The sequence below is a fragment of the Enhydra lutris genome, unplaced genomic scaffold, assembly GCF_002288905.1.
Source record: "Enhydra lutris kenyoni isolate GAN:26980312 unplaced genomic scaffold, ASM228890v2 scaffoldscaffold20, whole genome shotgun sequence".
Taxonomy (NCBI): domain Eukaryota; kingdom Metazoa; phylum Chordata; class Mammalia; order Carnivora; family Mustelidae; genus Enhydra; species Enhydra lutris.
The window spans coordinates 3487584-3511779 of record NW_019154104.1 but is presented as its reverse complement, the minus strand read 5'-3'; the positions used below and the strand labels follow the sequence as shown (position 1 = coordinate 3511779).

At 52.1% G+C, this 24196-nt stretch overlaps 1 protein-coding gene across 2 annotated transcripts in view; it reads left to right on the top strand.

Annotated features, from left to right (window-relative positions):
- Positions 1–24196, top strand: part of LOC111148647 (solute carrier family 24 member 4) — a 161472-nt gene that overhangs the window by 99720 nt on the left and 37556 nt on the right. Inside the window, exons 3-11 of one of the 2 annotated variants that reach the window (XM_022505400.1) lie at positions 3254–3330; positions 6568–6642; positions 9052–9136; positions 9692–9795; positions 10575–10649; positions 13447–13472; positions 15223–15276; positions 16823–16908; positions 21623–21792. In XM_022505400.1, the coding sequence (XP_022361108.1) occupies positions 3254–3330; positions 6568–6642; positions 9052–9136; positions 9692–9795; positions 10575–10649; positions 13447–13472; positions 15223–15276; positions 16823–16908; positions 21623–21792 (752 nt within the window). Of the gene's footprint in view, positions 1–3253; positions 3331–6567; positions 6643–9051; positions 9137–9691; positions 9796–10574; positions 10650–13446; positions 13473–15222; positions 15277–16822; positions 16966–21622; positions 21793–24196 lie in introns of both variants that reach the window. The other variant, XM_022505399.1, reaches the window with a different exon arrangement.

Sequence of the window (24196 nt, the reverse complement as noted above, 5' to 3'; positions counted from 1 at the left end):
ACATGGGGCCCCACGGTGAGCCCAGGCTTCTATAGCTGGGGTCCCCGAGCTGGTCGCTTTCCCCTCTGAGCCTCACAGGGTTGGACATTTATGGCTGCAGGACCTGCCTCATGGGTTCGGGATATGTCCAGAAGACTCGGATGGGTACAGAGGTCAATGGGTCATGAGCAGCTGATAGCTTTGCTGGTAACTCTGTCTTGGCTGGCAAAATTAAGTCCTGGATGGCTTGCTCTCACCTCTGCCACCATCCAGTTTCTATGCAGGATTGCAAAGCAAGCTTGGTACGGTGGCTGAACCAGTAGAAGCCTGCTCCTACCAAGGACAAAGCCATTTATCATCCATATCTCCCCCCTGCTGGAGCCCAGATGATATGTCCTCGCAGCAGAAATGCACATTACTTTCTTCTAATTTTCAAAAGAATTCCCAGGATTGAATAAATCAGCAGCTCTCAGCACACTGTCTTGGAGAATCAGGAACCATCTCGAATTTTCAGAGCAGAAGCATCTATTGATCTGCCTTGAAATACCCCAGACTGTTGGATTTCTCCTGGAAAAATGTCTGGCCCCAGGAATGCCAAGCATCTCCCCTCCCCCTTATAATGAGCATCTCTGAGCCCGCAGACCTGGGAGCAGGTCCCTGCTCTTGAAATGACAGCAGTGGTTCTATTAAAGAATTTTGATTACAGGAAAAAAATAAGTGAAAGAATCCATATTTCATTAAAGTTGCTTGTTTTAAAGTGGGAACGTTTCCTGGGTGTCTGGGGAAGCTGATGTTTTCTAGGCCTTGCGGGAGAATCTAGTCTTAGAAAACAAGATTTTCCACGTAAGGGAGAAAATCATCACTCTCAGAGCTGAAGGCCAAATTGTATTTACAGAGAAGGGATTTTTTTTTTTTTTTTTTTGCCCTGGAAGTTTCTTTGCGAGCAAATGGAGCACCCACCGTGAAGCTGTTGTCCTTTTAGGTGTTTAAGCAGTTTGTGAGGGTAATGAGAGCATCCTAATAGGATGAGAGGATATAGATGGGCATTTTTATTTGCATTTTAACATTTTTTAGTTCAATCAACTGTTAAAGTGTTTTGGGAACCCACTGCAGTGTCAGGCCTGGCTAAGGCACAAAGGATGTAATAACACAGGGCAGTGTGGATCCCTGCCTTCCAGAAGCTTCCATTCTAGCTGATGGGATGAAGACGTGGGGCTATGGGAGTGTCCAACTGAGGACTTGCATAAATGACTTCAGTCATCTCATCCATTGGTCATCTCGAATGGGGGAGTGGGGTGAGAAGGAATTATTCCTTCATTCCCTGTGAACTTTCTGAGGCCAAGAAGCAAATAAGTTGCTCAGATCCCTTAGGAGTGTTAAGGGTGATACCCTAGAATCTGAGTGTGTGATTCCTAATGCGGAAGGCTCTGCACGTCACAGGGCCACCTACTGTCTAGGATGATGAAAGCCCATAACAGGTACCCACCCCAACAGGAGCATTCTTGGGGCCAAAGGAGGGACTGTGATGTGGAACTCGATGACCCAAGATAGCGGTGTGCCAGTGGCAGCCTCTCTCCCACTGATCATGTTCCCTGTGTGTGTGGTTCTGCCGAGAGTATATCCAACTGGGGGGACGGCAGTTTTTCCTCCTCGTGCCAGCACTGCCATCCCCAGCCCACCCGATGTCACTTGACATCTTTGGGGATCTTGAGTTCCCCACCTGGAGTGACAGATCCATCATGGGTGGAAGGAGAGGTTGAGAGGAGGAGTCGGTGGGCCTGGGTGAAGCTGGAAGTGCTTTTCAGGAGAACACCTGTCCCTGAGCTCTGGGAGGGTAGACGGGACCAGAAATGACTCCGGTGTGAGGGGATTCTGACTTGGCAGAATCCTGGAAGGGCACATCTGAAATTCACCACAGGCTGGAAATGTTTGAAAAAGTGAGGTATATTATTAAGGTCCATCTTACCATTTTACTGATGGTGAAACTGAGGTACACGGAGGTTAAGGAACTGTCTGTGTAGACACAGCTGTGGACATTTCGAGGCAGGATCTGAACCTCATGGCAGATGAGTGCAGAGAGCCTGCCCTCCCGAGCGGGACTGACCATCTCCAGCCTCGGCCTGACTGCCAACGGGACTGTGTTTGTAGCAGATCCAAGTGGGGATTGAAGCCACTGGGGACGCACCTGTCTGCTGGGAATGTGATCACAATCCTCGGACAAAGCGAGGAACCATCCTCTGATTTCTCTCTTTGGTGTATTTTGACATTTTTCTACTTTGTTTTCCTCTAACATCTTTATTGAGATAGAATTCCCATACCATACAATTTATCTATTTAAGGTATATAATTGGGTGACTTTTAGGGTGTTGGTAGTTGGGCAAACATCACCACAATTTTAGGACAATTTCATGAACCCCGGAAGAAACCCTGCACCCTTTAACTGTTATCCCCCAAACCATTCTGCTTTCCAGCCCTAGGCAACCACTAATCTACCTCTGTTTCTCTAGATTTGCCTCTTCTGGAATTTTATATTAATGGAATCTTACAATATGTGGTCCCGCGGGATGGGCTCCTCTCAGCATCATGTATTCCTCTGTGAGGGTTCCTCCGTGTTGTTCCATGCGTCCGTGCTTTGTCTTTGTATGGCTGAATATTCCCTTGTATGGGAATATTCCACATTTGGAATAGACCACATTTTATTTACCCATTCATCCACTGATGGATGTTTGGGTTGATTCCGTATTTTGGTGCTTATGAATAATACTGCCATGAACATTCCCGTGCAAATTTTGTGTGGACATGTTCTCACTTCTCTCAGGCAGATACTTGGGATTAGACTCGCTGTGTTGTGTTGTAACTCGATGTTCAACCTTTTGAGGAACTGCCAGACTGTCCTGCCACAGCGGCTGTACCCCCTGACCAGTTATGAGGGTTCCAACCACTCCGTGTCCTTGCTAATATTTGTTATTATCTCTCTTGGCCATCCTAGTGGGTAGGAAGTGTTTCATATGTTAAAAAAAAAATTGCAAGGGATATGTTAAATTAGGTCAATTCCAAGTTTCTAGAGCATCTGTGGATAATTCGGTACTCAGCAATGTTTTCCGAAGAGCGCGGGTGTGCTGTGGATGTGGGAGCTGTAGCTGGCTGGCCCCCTCCTGGGGTAGCTGAAAGCCTAGAAGGTTCTCCAGATCCACAGGAGACTCTCACACTGCCAGTGAGGCCATCACGGGACCGACTGATAACTAACCCCCTGCCGTGTCCTCTTGTCTTCCAGCAATTCATGAGTTCCCTACAGACCTGTTCTCCAACAAGGAGCGACAACACGGAGCTGTCCTGCTGCATATCCTCGGTGTAAGTGGCCCGGGTGGGATAGGCTATTCCTACACCTCAGGCAGCCAGAGCGTGTCTGCAGAGCACGGACAAGCCATAGCATGTCAAAGATGTCCCATCCTCGTAAGATGACATCTGGGAAAACAGGTGCTAGACCCATTTTAACCACAAAAAACCAGAGTCTTAAAGATGTTGGGTGACTGGCTCTGTGTTGCCCAGCAAGTGACCCCAGAGCCAAGACAAGACTCCCGTGTCTTCCTGGGCCCCATTTTCTACTTTCCTGAAAAGGGAGCGACAGCATCTTTCCCAGCCATGCGATAACATTCCCAGCCATGTGTGAGTGTGAGTAAAGTGCACTAGACATTGCACAACAGAAAAGTGCTCTATGCACGCTTGCTGTCACAATTCCCATGATCCTCCACTCCCACTCCACATCTCACCACCTTGACGTAACCATAGTTTAAAACTTCGGCGCACCCTTTCTCAAATTTCCCTCTGTCTTCAGATGAGACTTGATGACAATGGTGGAATCCTCAGACACCAATTTAAAAAGGACTAGCAGGTCCAAACCTCAAGAACAGGCAAAAGTTGCTCTTCTCTGACAAGAGTTAGCAAACTGCAGCCTGAAGCCGCGGCTGGTGTTTGTAAATAAAGTTTTATTTGAACACGGCCCTTCCCATCGTTTCTGTATTCTCTGTGGCTGCTTCTGTGCTTCAGTCCCAAAGTAGCTGTAACACAGTGACGTGGTCCACAAAGCCAAAAATATTTACTATCTGTCCCTTTGCAGAAAAGGTTCGCCAGTCCTTTTGTATGGTGTGGGGAAACGAAAGTGCTCGCGATTTGCTTTTCTGCTTGGGACACGGCAGATTTTCCTTTAATTAGGTTCCCTGACCACCCAGCACTATTTGCTTCTATAAGCCCCACCAAGTATTAGCCTTTGCAAGAGAGAATTCAGAAAGCGAAAGCTGGGATTCTTGCGGAGAGAGTAGCCCCCTGAGAATGATGAATGAGTGAAGTTTTAATTAACAGGATAAACCGTTAATGACAGTGAAAGTTGTAGGCAAATATTGAATGACAGGCCTGTGTATTTCCGTAAGAGAGTTATTATCTTTCTAGTTCCCCTGGCTTTCCCACGCCCTTCTCTTTCACTGAGAGGCTGTGGGTTTGGCAAATTAATCCCATAGCTCTAGGGCTCTGCCTCAGGAAAGTCTTGGCATTGCTAAGACAAAACCTTCTCTCCCAAACCTGAGAACACCTCAGGGATTTTGCAGGAGCCTTTAGAGCAGACATGAGCCAAACGATGGCTAGAGGGCCAAAATCTAGCCCACCTCCTGATTTTTATAAATAAAATTTTATTGGAACCCAGCCACACTCACACCATGTTCTCTTCTATGGCCACAGAATCATTATGGCAGAGACTGTGTGACCTGTCAAGACCGAAATATTTACTGTCTGACTGTTTCAGAAAAACCTTGCTGACACCTTCTTTAAGAGAAAGACAAGGCGCAAGCTTTGGAGCCAGTTTTCATCTGCAGCGCTAGGAACATTCTCAGAGCTGCCCAGCCATAGTGGTGGGGACCAACTTGGCCTCCTTTTCTCTTATGTGTTTCCGAGGCCATCAGCAGAGCTATGCAGCCTCCCCTTCTCCTGGTAGAGGATGTTGTGGGAATTCCTGGGGGTATGAACTCAAGTCTGTTTCCTGAGATTTTCATAGCAGGATCTCTCTCCCTTTGTTCTCTCTCCCTTCACCCATAACCCCCAGTATTTGTTTCTTTTTGCTTCCCCCCCAAAAGGTAATGAGTCAGATCCAAGGACAGCCATGCTTGGACTGCAGTAGACACCTGCCTCGGAGGCCTTGGCCACAGCTGATAAATCTTCCAGTCTATTTAATCACAATTCATTGGTGTGCAACTCCAACAACTTCACAGTTGTTTTTGCTGAAGCAGCCCAGCCTTTCCCAGTTTTGTGAATAGAGCATCTGTATCACTTTGTCTTTGAAGAAAGAAATGGTTCCCTCAGCCTTCAGCACAAAGTCCCATCTGTCCATGGGCCCTGGGCCTGGCCTGTCCTTCCAACATCACATCCTGTCTTCCACTTCACTATCACTCTGGTCTACCTGAGTAAGTGACCTTGCTGTTCCTCACGGACTCAAGCTCACTCCTACCTCAGGGCCTTTGCACTGGCCTTTCCCCAACAGTTACACATTATTTGTCTATTTGCCCCACTAAGGTCAGTTACAGGAGGCAGAGGCACTTCCTGGCAGGTTAGCCATGGAGCCCTGATGCCTAGAATAGTGCCTGGCCCATAGGTTGAGTTGAGTGGAAAGATGAACAGGAGAGGGATATATAAAACCATTTGGAGGGGCGCCTGGGTGGCTCAGTGGGCTAAAGCCTCTGACTTCTGCTCGGGTCATGATCTCAGGTTCCTGGGATCGAGCCCCACATCGGGCTCTCTGCTCAGAGGGGAGCCTGCTTCTGACCCCCAACCCTGCCTGGCTCTCTGCCTACTTGTAGTCTCTCTCTCTCTGTCAAATAAATAGATAAAATTTAAAAATAAAAATAAAAACCATTTGGAAACTACTGATCTGTTCTCACTCTGTCATCAAATAGATGAAGGGACTGAGCCCTGGAAATGTGACTTATCCAAAGGCACATGGCAAATCAGTCCCAGAATCAGCATTAGCATCTGGATGCTTTGTTCCATGAACCTCTGTGTGTGGATGGCTTGTGTATTTTAACTTCTGCCACCATTAGGTAGCATCCCAGGAACTGCTGGCTCACTGCCATTCCAGCAGTGGGTGGCCGGGTGGTAAGAGGGAAATGGTGCCTTCACTAAAATGAAGGGGGAAGATCGGGATTGTTCTTACTTTAAACTCTTAAAAATGGTGATTCTAAATGCTTTCCTTCTTAGCCCTAAGGCTTAGAGCTTGCCTTTTGAGAGCAGCCAGCCTGAAATGGTGCTGGGGAGAGAGCTGGTGCTTTACAGAGAGGAGAAGGAGCCCAAGACCATGTGGCCTGAGCTCTCATCCCCTTTGTTGCCAGCACATTATTTCCCCTCCCTGGGAATCAGTTTCCCCATCTGCTCGTGAGGGAACAGATCTCTGCGGTGCTGGAATTTTCCTCTGTGTCTCTCTCTGTGCACCCGGCCTCTGCCTTGGCAGTGTGCGACGGCTACCTGGTTCGGGACGTGACATTGGGCCAGCCATGCCTCCTTAGCAGCAGGTGCATTTGCTGACCATCTCCCCCATTTCCTCCTCAGGCTCTGTACATGTTCTATGCCTTGGCCATAGTCTGTGATGACTTTTTTGTTCCGTCTCTGGAGAAGATCTGCGAAGTAAGTAGGGGGTCTTGGGATCTCACAGTAAAGCCAGGCTGGGGCTGGGGAGCCTGGGGCAACCAAGGACATGAGACTCGTCAGGGCCAGATGGAGAAGGACCAAACAGGGAGCACTCTGGTGGTGACGACTGGCCACGCACTTACTGTGGCCACGGCAAAGCCTGGCTTTGACATCCCCAGAGCGGAGTCGGCAGGGGCCATTCTCTCCCTGATTTGCTCTCCCACGTGCCATCGGCACCCAGGACCTCTGGTTTCCCAGCAAGCTGTCACTGGTGAAGCTAAACCTGCCCATTAAGGAGCATTTCCCACAAGCTGCAGGTGGCGGGGACCAGGTGGGGATCCGTGTCTCGGGGGAGGATCCAGAGGCTGAGCAAAGAATGCCCTTTGGTCCAGTGTTTGCAGGTGGACGTTTTCTCCTCCTCATTGTTTTGTGAGCTTTTGACTTTCTTGTCTCCTCTCTTCTCACATGTAAGACTCCAGTGCTGGGGCGCCTGGCTGGCTCAGTCAGTAGAGCATGTAACTCTTGATCTCAGGGTTGTGAGTTCGAGCCCCTCACGGAGTGTAGAGATTAAAAATAAAATATTTTAAAAAAAATTTTTTTAAAGGTTCTAGGGTGTATCTCTGCTCTGCCTTACCCTGGACCGCTAACCAAGAAAGGATAACTACTTCCGTTTCCAGCACCTACTATGTGCAGACCGCTCTGGGCTTTGGCACACTTTGTCCCCATGGAATCTCCTACCTATTTGAAGCCATGCCGTTGTTGTGACATCTGCAGCTGGGGCCAGAGCTTGTTAGGGCAGGGGCTTCCTTGCTGCTGAGCACAGAATAGGGCCTCCTGAGGAGCGGGGAATGTGGCATCAAGGTGCAAAGGCCTTCCCCTCCCCCGGTCTCCCCTCGCTCATCTCTCCATCTTCCCCCGACTCAGACAGAACTGTGGGTCAATGAGCAAGTTGAGCCAGAGAAAGAGTGTATGGAGAGAATCAGGAGATGGCCTCTGGGGATGGGTGACCAATGCACAGGACAGTGCCCAGTAGAAAGGCCCCTTCAGGTTACCTGTCTCTGTAAGGACACAGACGTGAGCAAGGGGGATGGTCCTGGCCCTATGGGCAAGTCCCCTGGAAGGGGCTCAGTAAGAGCCATCAAAGGACTGAAGAGCCAAAAGGAGGAATGCAATGTGTCTGTTGGGGAGAAGCCTAGGAGGGCTTCATGGAGGAAGTGGTATCTGATCTAAACTTCTGAAGTGGTCAGGATTTCTCCAAGCAAAGAGGACAAGGAAGGGCGTTCTAGGAGGAAGGAATAGCTCAGGTGAAGACAGAACCTTCACCTGAGTTTGTAATGGTTTATAATGTGCTAGAAGATACCGGAAATTCTCTGATGGCAGATCATTTTCTGTGGAACCCTCTCCTGATGGATGAGGTCAGGGTGGCCGGGCTTCTGCCCTGGGGGGTCAGTGCTTGACAGAAGCCCAGAGCTCCGACCCCTCTGAGGGACTGCTTCCTATAGCAAAGTCATCAGGGAGGTTGTGCTGACCCCAGACTGCCCAGGGTACTTGGGAATGTGGATGCGGGAAGAGACTGAGCCCTGCCCAGATGCCTTCTGATTACCACAGAGTAAGTGCTTTCAAGTTTGGGTTCAGGGAGACCCAGAATCTTTGTGGCTTCTCCCAGCATCCAAAGCCCCCAACAGCATATTCTCGATCAGAGGATGGGCCTCTGTGGCTGGGGCATGGCCTTGCCAAGGAGAGTGTGCCTTATCAGAGATCCAGCCTCATCCCCGGATCTAGGTTGTCTGGCTCTTTGGGTCCGTGAGCAGCCAGGCTTCGGGGCTGCCACGGAGAAGGCCTTCTGGAATGTAAGGGCCAGACTGTGCCTCTGGGACCTCTAGGTCCCACAGCCCTGAATTGGGAAAGTCTGCATGGTACCCAGGTTCTGCGTGGACCCTGGAGGCGGCTGCTGGCTGAGCGCCACCGCATCCCAGACTCTGAGTTAGGCACTGGCAATCCAGAGGTGAAAAAGACCAACCTTCACAGTCCAGTGGGGAAGGTACGAGCATAGTCCTCAGACCCTCACTGGGTGGTTTGTGTTTCATTAATTAGAGGACAAGACTCTTCCACTGGTCCAAGGGGAACAGCTGACTCTGGGGGTACAGTTCGAGAGGTGACCTCATTTAGGGGCTTGGCGATTGAGCAGAAAGTGACAGGGGAAGGGGACAGGGGACTCTGGGTGGGGTGGCCCACAGAGTAGCAGGAGGCATGTGCTGAGGGTGCCGGGAGGTGAAACGGCCAGCCCAGGTGCTGGACTCTGGCCACAGCAGTCCCCCACTCTTGCCATGATTGTGGGCATGTCCGGTGACTGTGTCCGCTGTCCCCACCTCACAGCCTGAGTGTCTGTGGTCACTTCTGTTTCAGAAGCTCCATCTGAGTGAAGATGTGGCGGGAGCCACTTTCATGGCCGCAGGAAGCTCCACGCCCGAGCTGTTTGCCTCTGTTATTGGTAAGAAAGGCCCCCAGCGGGGGACACAGGACCCAGACCCCCACCCCTGACCAGTGAGGGCATTTGTCAGCTCTGAGCCTCTGTTTTCTCAACTGTAGAGCGGGAGAGCTGGGGAGACAGAAAGTAAAGTCGGGTTCCCTGGGGCGTGTGGGAGAGCAAAGGGCGGGTGGGTAGAGGGCTTCTTTTGTGGGGGCAGGATAAAAATGTTCTAGAATGAGATTGTGGTGATGGTTGCACAATTCTGTGACTATACCAAAAAACGGGGTTATATACTTTGAATGGGTGAGTTTTATGGCATGTGAATTGTATCTTGATAAAGCTGTGTTTTTGTTTTTGTTTTTGTTTTTGTTTTAAAAGGGGGGGTTGGGAGGAATGGAGATAGCTGGTCGCCCAGGACACTTTCTCGTCTCCGGTTCTGCCATGCCCCTCATCCCCCCAGGCATTGTGATGAGGAGAACAACTCCCTCCGCCCATGGGGTTGGGGACATAGCCCTCCCAGCAGCCCGGGGCGGGGGCAGGACCGGCACAGGAAGGTTTCTGCCTTTCCTGTTATAGGCGTGTTCATCACCCATGGAGACGTTGGCGTTGGGACCATCGTGGGCTCTGCGGTGTTCAACATCCTGTGTATAATCGGCGTTTGTGGATTATTCGCGGGGCAGGTCAGTGGTTTGTCTCCCTTCGTAGCGTGACATAAGGGACAGCAGTGGGGGAACCCGGGACCTCGCCTTGGGTGTGCCCTTGACTGACCGAGGCTGAGCAAGTCGGCTTCCCCCTCCAGGCCCGGGTCCTCCCAGGTATGAGTGGCATCTGACGTTCTGTCCACGTCCAGCACCATCGGATCCGAGGGCAGGACAGGGTTGGCTCTCTTGTCTGGGCCAAGGGTGAGCATTCACTGAGCAGCAGTAGGTCTTTGAGAGGTCCCTCCTGTAACCTTGACCCTGAGCTAGATTCTGGAAATATCTGAGGCCTACCTTTGGCCTCCTTAGCAAGGAGGTTGAAGCTGGCCTGTTGCTGATACCCCATGACCATCTTCCTGGTCCTCAGGGCCGTGGGGGCATTACACTCGCCCCCAGAGAGGCAGGCTCATGAGTTGGCCCTACCTGGCCAAGCGAGGTAGTTTACCACCAGAAGCTTCCAGCATCTGGCTCTGCCTTGACCCTGGGCTTCTGCTGTGAGACAGGTTGTTACCTCAGAGGAGAGGGAACAGCTAGGCCCTCACTTACAAACACTGTGTACTTTTGTCCTGTTGCCGAAATACAATGGAGAGCACTGGGTGGCCTCGAGCAGTCCGGAGAGGCTTGTTTCCGGTGGCACCGTTAGTAGGAGCTCTGTGGGTGCATCCCTGTCCCTGCGGGGCTCAGGGCTGGTGAGAAAGCTAGTCCCCACACCACCCCCCATCTCCCCAGCCAGCAGCAGCTGACAGACCTTTGCTTGGCAGGTGGTCCATCTGACGTGGTGGGCTGTGTGCCGAGACTCCGTGTACTACACCCTCTCTGTCATCGTGCTCATTGCTGTGAGTTACCCCCCTGCCCGTCTCTGTCCCCGTCCCCTCTCCACTCTGCTTCCCTCGCCTGAAAACCTTGTGCCTGACACCCCGGTTATGGAGCAAATCCAGCGAGCACCTTGAATTCAGAAAGGCCTTGGAAACGTCAGAGCACATGTCCCATGGTCCGTGAAGTTAAGTTCAAGCCCTTTGCTCCTCAGGGGCCCTCAGAGCCTCCGTTAGAGCCCGATGCCTGAGAATCAGAGTTTCTGGGTTCACTGCTTCCCACAGAGCAGGAGAGAGACCGTGGCTGGCTGGAGACAGGCAGAATGGGCCGCTGGGGGAACATGGAGAAAGGCAGAAGAGTTGGAACAGGTTTTCTGGGGTCTGTTAGTTGGGGGAGAGTGACAAGAGATTACCCCCGCGGTCCCCCCAGGGCTAGCGTGGCATCATTGCCCATGACACTGAAGCACAAGACACAGGCTACTGCAGAGACGCGTGCCACCCCAAGAGGAGACGTTTCAGTCCAGGCGGTGGCATGAGGGCAGAGGACTGTGGTGTGTCCAGATTTTCTGGAATATGCCCCAGAGAGTTCCCGACCTCACAAGATCTAGAGCCAACTGTATAGGACAGTCCCATCCCTTGTACGAATTATCTGTGGGTAACAAATTTCCCCCAAACTCAGCAGCTTCAACTAGCAAGTAGTTCTCGCTCTTGTCTGTGAATCGGAATTCAGGGTTTCGCACAGATGGTGGCCAGGGTACACGACTCCCCCAGTGAGAATCTGCTTTGGGTGGGGGTCCCCTCGCAGGCCTGCAGATAGGCCTCCTCTGAGCCTTCCTGGCCGCCTGCTCACCATGCTGTGCTCACCACGATGACTGGCTACCCTCAGAAAAGGGGTGAGTAGGTGCCACGATGGAAGGGAGCCTGTGACCTGATCATGGGGGCTGTAACCCACCGCTTTTGCCACATTCTGTTTGTCAGAAGCTGCCCAGGCCATAGAGACAGGCCCGGCAGCATGAATGTCAGGCGGGGCATTACTAGGACCATTTGAGACCACTGGGACCCCTGTCTACACAACCCCGAAAAGGAAAGTCATAGATAAAACAATATACCTATATGCAGTTTCAAAAAAAAAAAAAAAAAAAAAAAAAGAATCAAATGATGCCCAAACTATCAAAGACAGAGGTCCTTGATAATAAGAGATTACAACTCTCCGTGGTAAGTGTTTCGTCGAGAAGATGCTAGAACCCCAGGTGATATGATCATTACCCCCGTATGGAAGAATCTCTGAGCCTGAAATTGACCTGTGCAGACTGAGGCCGGGTGCTGGGCGGGCCCCTTGGGCCCTGTTGGGGGGTGCAGACATTGAAGATCCGATTTTCCAAAATTATAAGTGACTCCTGATAAAATCCTAGGCTGAGCCAAGTCCACCTGTTTCTCCATTTGCTACCTCACTAGAAAATTACATATTTATTACAACTGTGTAAAAGTATTTTGATTTTTACAACACAGTTAAGTTCTGGGTTCAGGTCTTTCTCTCCCCCCCACCTCCCGCTGCCACCACATGTCTGAATTTTAGCCAGACATTTAAATAAGAGGTCTTTACGTGTGGGAAAACCTTCTGACAGACTATGTCACATGTTCTAGGCTGGTCACCACCTGCCTGTCCCTGTCTCTAAACAGCCCTCCACTGGGCTGTAAAAAATAAAAATATCCCCCACATATGTCCTAACATTCCCCAGGGGGGCGCTGGGCACTGCTCTGTTCAGTGCCACTTCCTCAGAGCCTGGAGCTTGGGGAGCCTCACAAGGATGCTCAGTCAGGATGACCACCCCCTCTCGGAAGTGGCCTCCCCATGGCAGCTCCGGTGTGCGCTGACCTGCCGTGACAGCCAGGACAGTGGAGCACCGTGGGTCCCTGGCTTCTCCCCACATCCTGTACAGGGCCTCTTTGTCTCCAAGGTCAGTGGGTGGGTGCAGCCCTTCCAAATTCCCATCCACACTAGGCCTGGCGGGGGTGGTCCCAGGACTCCTCCCTTGGACCTCAGGGGCATCATTCATCTGTGCCTGTGTCCGAGATGCTGGGTGGGGTTGTGGGGCAATGTCCGTGCCCTCCGCAGAAACCGTGGCACCCTCACCATGAGTCCGGGGCTCCCTTCAAATGGTACAAGTGGGTCCTTTGCTCTTAGAATCACCAAAGAGGTTACTCTGTTTTTAAGAAAATAATATCCCTTGGAGCAAGCACCTGGGTGGCTCAGTTGGTTAAGCATCTGCCTTCAGCTCAGGTCATGATCCCAGGGTCCTGGAATAGAGTCCCATGTCGGGCTCCCTGCTCTGCGGGGAGTCTGCTGCTCCCTCGCTCCCTGCCCCTCCCCCCCTGCTCGTGCTTTCACTCTCTCTCTCTCTCTCTCTCAAATAAATACTTAAAAAAAAAAAAAGGAAAATGATATCCTTTCCCTTCCACATACACGAGTATCATAGACAGGTAGGGGTCTTTTCAGTTTTTCAGAGTGTTGATTTCAGCAAATCTGTTCCCTTATTGATGGCAGGCCCCTGCCAGGCTGGTCCCACCTGTGACTTGGAGTGTAATGAAGCACAGGCCATTTCTCTCGGGAGGCCCATGCTAACACATGGTAGCATCTGCAAGGATGGGTTTCATCTAAGGAAAGGTCACCTGCAGCTAAGAAACCCAGAGATGGAGAGAGGAGCCCAGCTTTGTGTAAAAATAACAAGGCAGTATGGGTGAGCTCTGAGTGTTTAAGGGTCTGTGCGTGCTCTTTTGGAATAAATAATGCCCCCCATCCTTTGTTTCTTTTGCTTTCCAGTTCATATATGATGAAGAAATTGTGTGGTAAGTTTTAAATGTTTGTTTATTGTTCATTTTTTGTTCCTATCCTTCCTTGTTGGGTTTGTTGAATCTTTCTTGAGATTACTACTACAGACATGAGCTTATGCCCTTGTGAAAGTAAAAAGGCATCATTCTAAACAATCACGTCTTTATACTTTCAAAGCGACAAAGATTGTTTCCCTCAGCATTCCTGCTCTGCCAAATAAAACATATTATAAAGCTAAAATAATGAAAACAGTATGGCATTTTGGCATGGGCCAAAATGGACTGTGGAACCAAGAACCCAGTCATGGGCCCATTTCTTGGCTGGGGGATATGACAGGTGTCACAACAGGCGGTGAGTTAGGGAGAGGGTCTCAGATACTGCTGGGGAAACTAGGGAGCTATGCAGAACAAAATAACATCAGATCCCTTCTTCACACCTTATGCAAGAGGAGAATCCAGGTGAATTAAAGATCTCACTGTAGGGGCACCTTGTAGCTCAGTTGGTTAAGCATCGGCCTTCAGCCCAGGTCATAATCTCAGGGTCCAGGGATGAAGCCCTATGTTGGGCTTCCAACTGAGCAGGGAGTCTGCTTCTCCTTCTCCCTCTGCCCCCCACTGGTGCTCGTTCTTTCTCTCTCTCTCAAATAAATAAAATGTTTTTTAAAAGCAATATAGATCTCACTGTAAAAAGCAAAGGTAAACAGAATAAAACGTAGGAACTCACCTTAATGACCTCCAGGTAAGAAATGATGCCTTAATTAGGATACATAAAGCAGAAACTTGAAAGGTTGGCATTTTCACTGTGTCAGTGTTTTATGTGTCCATAAGCCATAGAGACGTTCTCTTCATGAGGGTGATTCAAAGTCGACATCCCGTCAGTGTCTTTCTGTGGGACTGTGCTCAGTCTGCTGAGGACATGAGCAGCCGGGTGCTCTGGGCCCAGAGAAACCTGCTTTCGGCCTGCACCTGGCCCTTAACCCACCCTTTGAGCCAGGCAACCACTCCACATCCAGGGTCTCCTCCTAGATGGACTGGGGGCGGCGGCAGTGGGGTCATCGCCATCTCACCGCAGCTCTGCTGGGCTGTAGGCTCTGCCAGCAGAGGGAGAGTTCCCGAAAACAACTGTAGCTCATGCCTGGTGCATAGTAGGCCTTCAGCACGCATTTGTCAGATGACCAGACAGATTAAGCTGGGTGGCTCCTCAGTAGTCTGAGGTCCCTGCACGTGTGTGGGTTTGGGTGCTGCACCTGCTGGACAGCAGGGTGAGCGGGGTGAGCGTCCCAGGAAGGCCCCGCCCCTGCCCCACTCCGGAACCCTGCCCTGCAGGCTCCTAGGCCCGCCCTTCTCTCCCTGCAATTCTTCAGGCCCCTCCCCACCTGTACCCACAGCCTTTCTGGTCCCGGGCCAGAATCTCTGGTGAGCGCACAGGTCTCTTAGGACCAAGTGGGTATGACTCCAGGCTGCTCCCTTCTGTGGGTCCTGGGATGGGGCGGCCCTGGTCCCTCCGTTTTCTGGATACCCGTGGAAATGCTGCCTGATCCCTGTGGACCCCCATCGCTGAGAAGAACCCACCCTCACCTTCTCTGTCCCCAAGAGGGCTTCAGATGGCAGCTGGCCACAGCCTAGGATGGCGCCCCTGTTTGCCAGGGCCAGGGCTGGGGAGGGTCAAAGGACCTTCTGCCCTGCTCCACCAGGGCCTAGCCGTCAGCCCCAGACCCCGCGGCCACAGGCACCCTGTCCTAACCACAGTCTCTGTTCTCTCTTTGAGGTGGGAAGGACTGGTTCTCATCATCTTGTACGCGTTTTACATTCTGATCATGAAGTAAGTAGCTTTTCTCTTCTCCCTGCTGGGCAGTCTGACGCCTTGTTCTGCTTCCTGCTCTAGCCTTTCGTTAGAGCCCAGACAAAACTGATGACAGACCTTCCAGCCACTTCCAGCCAGCTCCGGTTCTCTGGGGGTACCCACTGGGGTACTCAGACTCTGTTTGGGGGCTCCTGTCCACCCGTGGACCAGGGGAGCCTGGGCTGGTGGGTAGAGGATGGGGCTGTTCAAAGACAGGTGGCCAGCAAGACCTCTTTCCCGGGGGCTCCTTGCTGCCCTGGGGCACCACCCTTTCTCACTGTCGCCGTAAATCCCCTCTTCTCAAAGAGCCAGGCTGCCCGGCTTTCGCACCAGGCTTTGTACAGTACCACCTGTCAGGGGCTCCCCCTGGTGCAACTCCAGAGCACGCCACTCAGGAAGGAAGGTGCAGACCCTGGGTCAGGGTTGGGTTCGCTTGCCGCCTCCAGAAACCGCCTGGCTCAGCATGATCTCAAAAGTGCTGGTGAGGAGTATCATTCAGCCCTAACAAGGCAGGGACATCAGACTGGGATGAGCCTTGTAAACGTGCTAAGTGAAAGTAGCCAGTCACAAAAGGACAAACACGGCATGATTCCGCTTGGGCGAGGGACTCTGGAGAGCCCAATCCATAGAGCTTGTAGGTTAGAGATTACCAGGGGCGTGGGGGGTGGTTACTGGTTAACTGATGAACGGACACAGACTCATTCGGGATGCGGCAACCCGACAGTAAATTATGCTGACAGTCACCCGACACGTCCTGGGACTGTGATTAGTGCCAACAAGTTCGACACTTAAAAACGAAAAAGAGTTAAAATAGCGTTTTAAAAAAAAACAACCTCTCTGTGAGCTGAGTCCCCTTCAGGTTTTGTCGTCTTGTCCATATCCCCAGAAAGAGTTAAAAGCAACACTGACTTTTAGGAGACTCTGAGTCCCCACATTTATATCAGATGTTTATGGTATTTTGTGCAAATGGGTGATCACCTGTCCAAGGGCGGGAGGCTTGCCCTCACGTGAACCACTCGCTTTCTGAGCACCTTCCAGTGAGGTGGGTGGCCTGGGGTCCGAGCCGGAGATGGTGTCTTCTCTGGGGGGGTGTGCCTGGCTGTGAGGGATGCAAGCTGGCCTGCCGGGCAGCCCATGGGAGCGGGACACATGGCTGTGGGAGGGAAGACCAACCTGGTGACACTTCCCTTCGAGCCTGCCTCTGACACTGGCCTGAACTTCCTTTATTAGGACAGGCTTGGGACGGGTATGGGTAGACATGGGTCATGCTCTTGGACCAGAGGTTCCTTATGCCTCCCTCCTCACCCCCCGCCCAGGGAAGCCACTAATAGCCCAGTGGGGCAGGCCTCTGACAGCACAATGTTCTCGGGGTCCTGTCAGGGGACTGTCAGCTCCGCTAAGCGCCCTCCACTCCCCCTCGCCGCCTCCACAGGCCACTCCCAGGGCCTTCTGACTGTGGGTGCGTGGGGTGGGGGTGGGGTGCCAGGCATCTCCCCAGGCTCTGACCTCCTGCCTTAACTTCCAGGTACAATGTGAAGATGCAGGCCTTTTTCACCATCAAACAAAAGACCATTGCCAATGGCAATACCGTCAACAGCGAGCTGGAGGATGGTAATGATTACTGTGATAGTAGCTCTGACGATCCCTCCATGCCGTTGCTGAGGCGAGGTAAGGCTGAGCAGACAGGAGCGGCCCATGCTGAGTCACTGAAACCATCGCCCGTTCTCTCTCTTGCCCGCACACACACCCCACCTAAATTGTCACTCTCTTACCTTTGGTCCCAAGGCCCTAAACAAGGAGATGTGGCTCAGACTTGTGTTTGCGTAGAAGGGAGAAGGATGAAGAGAGCCAACAGTCATGCCCGGGGGACTTTCCCCCAAGCCTCCTGAGGAAGGTTCCAGGCCTGCTGGTCTCCTGTGAAACGCAGCGAATTACCTGTCTGACCCTCGGAAAAGGCCAGTGGCAGGAGGCGGAGGACTTGGGGTGGCAAAGCAGGCTCAGGTCTCCCTGTGATTTCTCACATGCCAGGCCCAGTTCTGGTGGAGAACTCTGTTCTGGAGAGATCTCTGTCTCGTCACCAGAGGAATGGCAAGGCCTGGGAGGGCAGCCACAGAGCTGAGCAGGAACATCCAGACCCGCCCCAGAGAGCCCTGCCTGGGAGCCCTGACCCCAGGGGCGGCTCCCTTGTCTGGGGTTCTGGGCCCCCAGGGAGTGGTTAGGCCTGAACAAGTTTCTGTAATGAAGATTATGGAAAAACAGATGAGCCTGGCATCTCCAGTCCCACCCACAGGGTTGGTAAAGGCCTTCACCAGCATGACAGGTGGATGGGCCACGTGAGGGTCTTTCTTCCATGTTCCCCGTGGCTACAGAAGAGCCACGTCCTCTTTCAGGCGACTTTCACTCCTTCATGGGGTCTGTGACAGCCCCGGTGGTCTCGGGGGCCAGTTTGCTCATGTCTGGGACGTGTGGGGGCTGAAATCTGTCCTCCTTGGCCCCTCACTAGTCTTTACTAGTGGGGCAGATCTGAGTAGGGACTCCAAGCCCTGGATGTCCGGCAAGTTTGTTCTGTCCCGTCTCAGGCAATCGCCTGATGGAGGCACCTGTCACAGGTGCTTGAAGGAGGAATGAATGTCTCCATATGGAAGAGAAGGAAGAAGCCCACTGGGGTTGGGGGAGGATCAGTGTAGTCATGGTTACGGCCCGGCTGCCAGACGCCACTGGTCCCTGATGGTCAGAGAGGGGAGGCCTGGAGAGCTTGAAGCTGTAGCCATGTGTCCTGTCGCCAAAATGCCTGGCAGCCTCCTCCAGGAGAGAGCCTGTTTCCAGGACAACCTCCGCAGAGGGGAGGGACGGATGTGGCTGCTGGTTTGCATTTTAGCTCCACAGACAGAGCGGGCCCGAGGTTCCAACTGCAGATCCCTGAGCACAGCATCTCAGGACAAAGGCTGATTCCTGCCCAGTCTTGTACACCGAGATTAGTGCTCCGGGGCCCACAAGACCTTCATGGCAAAGAAGAAAGATTCCAAGTGGTGGTGGTGGGGGTCATTCATTCCTCAGGTGCCAGCCCCAAGAGCTCCCTACCACCTGTGTGGCCCGTGCAGGAGGCCCCTCCTTAGTGTCCCGTGGGAAGCATCCCTTACTTGCAGAATAGCCACATCCCACGTGGGGCCTCTCCTAGGGCTCTGTCCTGCCGCTGTCTCCATTCCTTTGACACCCAGGACAGTAGGACCTCCCCCACAGGTCTCTCATTTTCCCCCAAACATCTAAGTCCGAGAAAATGTCTAGAAAATTGGAAGATTAGACACAGGGCTGCCCCTCCCCCGAAACATAGGAAAAGGAGGCAGATGGGCCTCCCTCCAAGTTTCATCAAGGAGGAGGCATTTGGATAACGGCCAAGGAGAGAAAGGTCTGGACAGAGGGGTGAGGGGGGTAGGCTGCAGGGCTGAAAACTGAGAGCGGGGGAGTCCCAGAGATGGAGCCTTCAGGATTTCGTAGCCCAGGCTGGTGGAGGGCCCTGTGTGTAAGTCACCGCAGGGCACCGTCCCCCCAGAAACAGACTGAGGCAGGAGGAAGGTGTTCGCAGGAACCCTTCTCAGGGACTGAGAAGGGGGCCTCAGGAGTTTGCCTTTCTTTTTTTTTTTTTTTTTTTTTTTTAATTTTATTTACTTATTTGACAGAGAGAGATCACAAGTAGGCTGAGAGGCAGGCAGGGTGGGGGAGAAGCAGGCTCCCTGCTGAGCAGAGAGCCTGATGCGGGACTCGATCCCAGGACCCTGGGATCATGACCTGAGCCAAAGGCAGAGGCTTTAACCCACTGAGCCACCCAGGCGCCCAGGAGTTTGCCTTTCTTAATGGTGTAGTTGTCACCCGTCTTTCCAAGGCAGAGCTCCCCCTCCCTGCTCCTCGGCCTACGGGCAGGTCCCCATCTACCCACCCACCCGAGGAGGCCCAGGACTGCTGCCTGGTGGATCCTGTCCAGAGCCCACAGGCACACACAGCTCTGGTTTTTCCTGTTACCAGTTTTGGTGTTTCCCTGTGCCAAGTCAAACTGTTCAATCCGGCCCCTTCCCAGGTGTTTGGCCTTGTTACTACCACTCTTGTAAAATGTACTTAAATGTTCTTTAAAGGTCATGAGGTTCTTTTTACCAAATCCTCTCGGGCCTTTTTTTTTTTTCCTTATTTTGAGGGGGTGGCAGGATATAATATCTTCCTGCTCTGTTCTTCGTTCAGATGTTTGGGTTTTTCTAAAACTCTTAGAAATTTTTCACATGACGCTTCAGTTCTGCTCAAGAAAGCAGAGAAAGGTCTAAGCAAAGGTCCCCAGGGCAGAGGAAGAGGGTACCCCCTGTTCCCCTTTTCCAGCTGCTGAAGGAGTCCTCCTTCTCTGCTGGTTGCCACAGCCTCACAGCCAGGGCTCCGGGGGCTAACTGCTAGGCTCATGGTGGAACTTTCTAGGCTGCCCTGGCCCTGGATCCGACTTGGGCTTCCAGCAGTGAGAAAGGAGGCAGACGCCTGGCCTGGGGCTGAAGAACTGCCAGAAAAACATTCTCTAATGGAGTGATTTTCCGGGCAGCCCCCCTTGGCTTGGCCATACCACCTCCTGCTGCCATTTGGTGACAACACCACGATGAGAGTCCTCCCTATCTCCCCACCCCACCCCTACCCCCTCCCCCCCCCCCACGCTGGGGAAGCCAGTTATCACAGCTTTTGCCTCAATGAACGGATGCTCCAGAGGCTCCCTCCTTCTGATCCCAGGGGCCCCCCAGGGGATGCGCATGTCCGGGCTGGTTCTACAGATAGGACAGAGCCTGGAGCCTACGGGTGGTTGGGCGGGTCTCCTCCCTAGGAGGGAGTGGTTCAAGCTCTCTAGCAGTGAGGGGTCCTGCTCCTCCAAGTGGGCCAGAGCCATAGAAATCGGCCAGGAGAGGGGCCCTTCCCAAAGCCCTGAACACTGAAGCCCCCTGTAGCAGGAACCCCTCTACTAACTCCTCCTTCAAATAACCCCCTGGCATCTTGGCCACCATCAAGAACGCTGCCCCAGGCTCTCTGCGCCCACCGCACGCTAATCACCTCTAGCAATCTCTGTTGGGCTTTGTCTCCTTAACTCTTCTCTTCTGAACTGTAAGTAATCTGCTTTCACCCAAGCGATAACACACGGATTACAAAACAAACCAGGACCTCCAGCGCACACCTCCTTACAGGGTAGCGTCTGTCCTGACAAATGCGGGGTCCTCCTGGCTTCGTTTCTAACCTCCATGCCTCCTGTCTGCTGAGCCTTGCTGCCTGTTTGGTGAGGGTGTGCGTGTCGGGTGTGCATTTGCTCGTGTCGGTGCCATTAACTCTCTCGAGGGTGTGCTCTTGGCTACTCCTGCCGGGAAAGGCCGCTCTCCAGGAGCCGGTGACCAGTGTAGAGGGACAGGACTACCCGCTTTGACAGTCTCCCCAGAGGGAAAAACCACCTGCTTCTGTGTGCTGTGTTCCTGAGCAGTTCCATCCGTGGCCTCCCCAGGGCTCCGGAGTTACATGTCAGATCCCCCTGGGAGGCCAGCCCCGAGCGAGCCTGTGAAGCTGGCAAGGAAGAGCCCTGAGGCCTGGAGACACTTACTCTTTAGCCTCTTGGGGTGATGGGGGTCGGGGGGAGGTGGAAAGCAAAGGGTCAGAGACTGTGGCCTCCCTGCTGGAGGGTGTATGTTTTATCGGAGACATGGGATGTGGCCATCAGCCCTCAGCAAGCAGGCTTTCCTCTGGGGTCTCTCTTGTCTCGTCCAGCCCCTGTGGTCCTCATCCTTGCCCTCACTGCCAGGCCCCTATCCTTCTCCGCCAGGTGGAGATGGTTGTTCAAACGGAGCAGGTGGCCTGATGGGAAGCTGAGAGCCCGTGCTATCTGGTGCTTTCTAGCATTTTCCATCCTGGAGGGCCCTTGTCAATATCCAGAGTTTTATCTGAGCCTCTGTCAACAGAGGGGAAGAAAGGTCCCCTCGCCGTCATGGGCTAGGAGGGGGCAGGGAACCTGTCTGAATTGTAGCCAGGCCCCCCACTGAGGTGCAGACGAGGAACTGAGAGGCCTTAGTCAAGATGGACCCCAAAGAGAGGGGGCATCACCTGGCAGAGGGGCTAGATGTGAAGCGTTTGCTCGTGAGGCATCCTGTAGCATGGGACCCCGGGGCCTTGGCTAACACTCCCAGTTGGCAGGCAGTCCCCTGGCAGCTGCCCAGACCACAGCCCCAGGAGGTCTGCAGTGTGAGGGGAGGTCAGCCAGCCCAGTGCTGGGGTGTCATTCGCAAGGGAGATCTCAGCACTAATCATAGGGTTGTGCTCAATATAGTGAAGGAGGAGCCTCAGTACAGCAAAAACCCAGTGGTGATGGTGGACGAGGTCATGAGCTCCAGTCCTCCCAAGTTCAGCTTCCCGGAGGCGGGCTTACGCATCATGATCACCAACAAGTTTGGGCCCAGGACCCGACTGCGGATGGCCAGCAGGATCATAATTAATGAGGTCAGTCTGCGTCAAGTGCACTAAGAGTGAGTGACCTTGGGTGTGTTGCTGTGCTTTGAAGACACGGGCTGGTGCTGGGCCACCAGGATGTCCTCAGCCAGACTGGCCTTTATTGCTGTCCCTGCTATGCAAGGAGGCCCAAACGTTACCAGCGAGCAGCACACGATCCTCTCCAGAGGTGTGGCACAAGGCAGGCAGCAAAATCAAGTACAATTTCTAAGATGTGCCACTGAGACTTTTGTCAGGCACTAAAGGAAAGCTAAGTGAAGAAAGGCCAGCTGGAAGTATGGGTTGTTTCTTTAAAGTGTTCTTTAGGACAAAAAAAAGATGAGCCCACACTTGTTCTCTACAGATAGAACAACTAGGAGAAAACCAAGAACACTGGTGAAGATCACTTACCCCTGAGCACTTCCTTTTCACTCTGCACCCTCCTGTTCTGCTTGAAGTTTGTGCCCTCTTTCTCACTTGGGGGGAAAAAAAATCAGTGCTATTTCCTGTCCAGAAACTATAGCAAAGATGCCCCCACTCTAATGGCTTTCCAACTTTCTTCCAGGCCACATATGTGCATATGGGAGTTTGAAGTCCTTACCCTCACACCCAGGTAGTTCTCAGAGAGCTTGGAAATTTGATAACTAATAACCCGTGGTTAGCATGTCAGAGGTACGCAGAAATGATATCGCCCAGAGCTGAAAAGTTCTGTATTTTGAACATTTCTGCTTTTGTGTATAATACGTCCTCCCTGTGGAAGATATGGAAAGAAAGAGAAACACTGCAAATGCTGCATCATTCTGAATCCTTTTGACCCAGGTCAGTTAAATAGGAATTGGTGAAATTTTACTGAATCCTGGTTATCTTTCGTGAGCATAATTGTACCCACTGAATGGAGGTGAGGACAACTCTGAAGGATGTGGGTTCACGGTAGCTTTCTCATGGCAGACCCACCAGGGAAATCATTGGGGTTTTGAGGAGCTGGTAAAATATTGATGGTCACCCACCCCAGATGTTTTAGGCTGCTGGGAAGACCTTGCGTCCTCCCCCTCCCCCCACCACCAGGCTGGGATTGAGTGCCCTGGCAGGGAGCATAGGGATACAGAGAGGCTGGGCTTGGGAGAGGAGATGGGCTTTTAATCTCCCATTAGCCACTAACTGGTTTGATCTTCCTGGGTCTCAGTTTCTTTTAATGAGAATGTTTGGGAAGATGCTAACAGCACTAAAAATTTCAGCGGCACACAACCGATAAACTGTGCATGGAAGCAAAGCTGTGTCTTGGGGTAATTTCATCAGAGAATGGGAGTGGGGGGAGGAAAAATAAAACCCAAATGCCCAGTTTCAAAGTTGTTTCTTAAGACCCTGGGTCTCATTAGAATGTTCAGTTATTTTAATTCCAAAATGTTAGAGATGTTTGCAAAGCCGCAATTAAGCCGTGATAGAGTCTAGTGCTTGCGGTACGGATGCCCTTGTTTGTTCACCGGAGAGGACAGAGCAGCTGAGAGGGGTTTGCGCTGGGGGCAGGTGTATGGGAGAGGGGGTGTGAGGGGTTTTCCTTCACTCAAACGCTGCACCTGGCTGTTCTCACCCAGAGCCCCTGCAGTGAGTTGCCAAGGCGCTCCGAATCTCCCCGACCTTCAGTTTCCATGCATCTCACACCTGGGTGCTGGTCATTTTGAGCTGGTCCATTCGACTGCTGAGGCCCAGCCAGGTGCAGGATATCTTACCTCTTAATGACCTTCTGCAGCAAATGATGAGATTTCCAGTTTCTCAGAGAGGCAAAGTAATTTGCCCAAAGCCACACAGCTAGTATGAGCGCAGAACAGGGATTCCCACCCAAATTTGCACCTAGACTGCAAAAATAGGACTGCATAGATTATCAGGGGTCAGTGAGTCCACCTTCTCAGACCCTTCTTTCTATGTCTTTATTCCCTCTATAATGTTCAGCCCCTGCTTGAGTTGCTTATAATTGCCTCTTCCAAGTGGTAACTGTTTGAACATCGCCACCCCCTGATTTTCTCCTTGAACTGAAATATTCTTAGAACCTCCCACCCTCCCTGATGCAACAGGGTTCCTGTCATTACCATCTTCCAGTTTGTCTCTCCCAGCATGTGGATCCATCACCTCCTTTGTGTTATAATCTATGCCTCTTTTAATACAACCTCAGGTAACTTTAGATATTTTTCTAGGTACAATGCTCTGTTGATATTAAGCTAGAATCATGACCCCTTTCCATTGCTACCATTCATGTTGCCATTAAGTCATGCCTCCCTGCTTACAATTCTGTCCTTGCATAAACAGGTTTTTTGTTTAACTATAGGAATCACCTGTCATTTAATAATACTTAGGTTTGCTACTTGGGTAGCAAACTATTATGACTCCACATCTGAGCTTTTGTCTCAGACACAGATCTCTT